At 33.6% G+C, this 2,500-nt stretch overlaps 1 protein-coding gene across 1 annotated transcript in view; it reads left to right on the forward strand.

Moving 5' to 3' along the window:
• LOC137649752 (glutamate receptor ionotropic, kainate 3-like) overlaps positions 1-2,500 on the forward strand; it is a 17,921-nt gene that overhangs the window by 1,290 nt on the left and 14,131 nt on the right. Inside the window, exon 3 of the mRNA XM_068382698.1 lies at positions 808-970. Coding sequence (XP_068238799.1) covers positions 808-970 — 163 coding nt within the window. The remainder of the gene's footprint in view (positions 1-807; positions 971-2,500) is intronic.

Below are 2,500 nucleotides of genomic sequence, written 5' to 3' on the forward strand. Positions count from 1 at the left end.
TCGACTCAAGAATCATCTGCGATAATGGAATAGGCTTTGCTTTTGATAATTCAATATGACAAAGATCTTCATTCGATAATAAAATACAGGACACATGAGCGGCGCTGCATATCTAGAGAGGGGAGGACATAAGTGGAGAGAACACATTCTTGAAAATCTGTTTTCTTTCCCCTTTCAATTTAAAGAGAAAGCTTAAGAGGGAATGGCTGCAGTGAAAACAGAGCTGAATATTTTAAGAGGAAATAAGAAATAGATTGCAGGGATAATCGATACAAATAAAGTATCTTGCAACATCGATTACATGCCGTGTCCAAATATACACAAACGGGGGTAAATACACATACGCACACACACACACACACACACACACACACATATATATATATATATATATATATATATATATATATATATATATATATATATATATATATACATATGTATGTGTGTGTGTGTGCGCGCGCGCGCGCGTGTGCTATTGCTTTATTCATATGAATATACACATGCAGAATATGTCTTGTGTTCATGTGTGGGTGGTTTTGTCCATCTCTGCATTTGCGCATACAGTGCGCATGTAATGAAGGTAATGAAGGTATGTTATCGACACATCTTTTGGAACTGTTCACTTTTTTTTAACTTAACTGTATATCCCAACTTTAAATTTTGAAACATACTTTCTTCATATCATAACAAATGAAACTCTCCTCTCTGTAATAGGAAGAATATGTTTTTTTAAGCATGTTCGATTTCATATGTAGCCCAAACGTAGACTGCTCAATCACCTTCTTTTAATTTCCTTTGAAACAGAAGTGAGACGTGCGACTGCTGGACTAGTCTCCGGAGTTCAGAACGAAGGTGAATTCCACCTGGGTTCCCTGGTACGACAGATTTATCGAACTCACATGGATGGCTGTCACACCCTGCTAGTTAAAGATGGAAACTATAATGGAATTTTTAATTCTGTTTTAAGGTAAAGATTAGTAAGGGAACATATTTTGTATTTTAATCATGGAATCCAATTATAATGTTTGCTAGAATATTTTATTTCTCCCGAATCAACAAATCAAAGTAACCACTTTCACATGTTAATTGCCCCTCATGACTAATATCAGTACCAAGTTGAGATACTACCGCTAGAGAGATATTGGGTCCTTTGACTGGCCAGACATTACTACATTGGATCCGTCTCTCTGATTACGGTTTACTTTACCTTTGACTACACATACACCAAATAGTCAGGCGTATTCTTTATATATTCTCCTGTGACCTCATACGCCTGACAACACTGAGATTACCAAACAATTCTTCTTCACCCAAGGGGTTAACTACCGAACTGTAATTGTTTAGTGGCAGCTCTCCTCTTGGTAAGGGTAGAAGAGACTCTTTAGCTATGGTAAGGACACTCCAAAATCAAACCATTGTTTTCTAAGTCTTGGGTAGTGCCATAGCCTCTCGGCCCTGGTCTTCCACTGTCTTGGGTTAGAGTTCTCCTGCTTGAGGGTACACTCGGGCACACTATTCTATATTATTTCTCTTCCTCTTGTTTTGTTAAAGTCTTTATACTTTATATAGGAAATATTCATTCTAATGTTACTGTACTTAGAATATCTTATTTTTTCTTGTTTCCTTTCCTCACTGGGCTATTTTCCCTGTTGGAGCCACTGGGCTTATAGCATTTCGCTTTTCCAACTAGGGTTGTAGCTTAGCAAATAATAATAATAATAATAATAATAATAATAATAATAATAATAATAACGACTAGACTTGAGCAAACTCACACGAAAGCGTAGTTGAATCTTAATTGTCTATCTTTAGTAGAACTTCTCACAATAATTTTCCAAGATTTCACAAATTCCTTTTTATTTAAATTTACTACTATATTGGCCAGTCATGACAGTTTTATATGCATTACTCTCATCGAATTATTTAGGTATGAATAGTGCAGCTATGATCATTCGTCTCCAATCTCCGGTAGAATGGGGGAACTGAGAACGTCAAATAGATACTGTATATCTTTCACCATTCCCTTATATATATTGGTTGTGTTTCCCTTTCATTTCGAATTCTCGATCACATTCTTTGCAGGTAACTCAAATGTGTTTTTATTGCAATCTTTCACTAGAAAACAACTAGATTGACTCCTTATGGTAGCATACAACCACCGGCAAATGATCTCAGTGAAATTAACATGTGATTACTAGAAAATTCAATTTCGATTATTTTTATAAAGGAAGATTAATTCAAAATGAGACTCTCCATGTAAAGTAAAATTGCACATGATAGTAGATATGATATAATTCTGTATATACTGTATATATATATACATACATATATATATATATATATATATATATATATATATATATATATATATATATATATATATATATATATATATATATATATATATATATATATATATATATATATATATATATATACACTCAATGGGAAGTGTACAATTTCTTTATTACGTGGAAGCTGGTATAATGTCAATGAA

This window comes from Palaemon carinicauda, chromosome 11, assembly GCF_036898095.1.
Source record: "Palaemon carinicauda isolate YSFRI2023 chromosome 11, ASM3689809v2, whole genome shotgun sequence".
NCBI classification, from domain to species: Eukaryota; Metazoa; Arthropoda; class Malacostraca; order Decapoda; family Palaemonidae; genus Palaemon; species Palaemon carinicauda.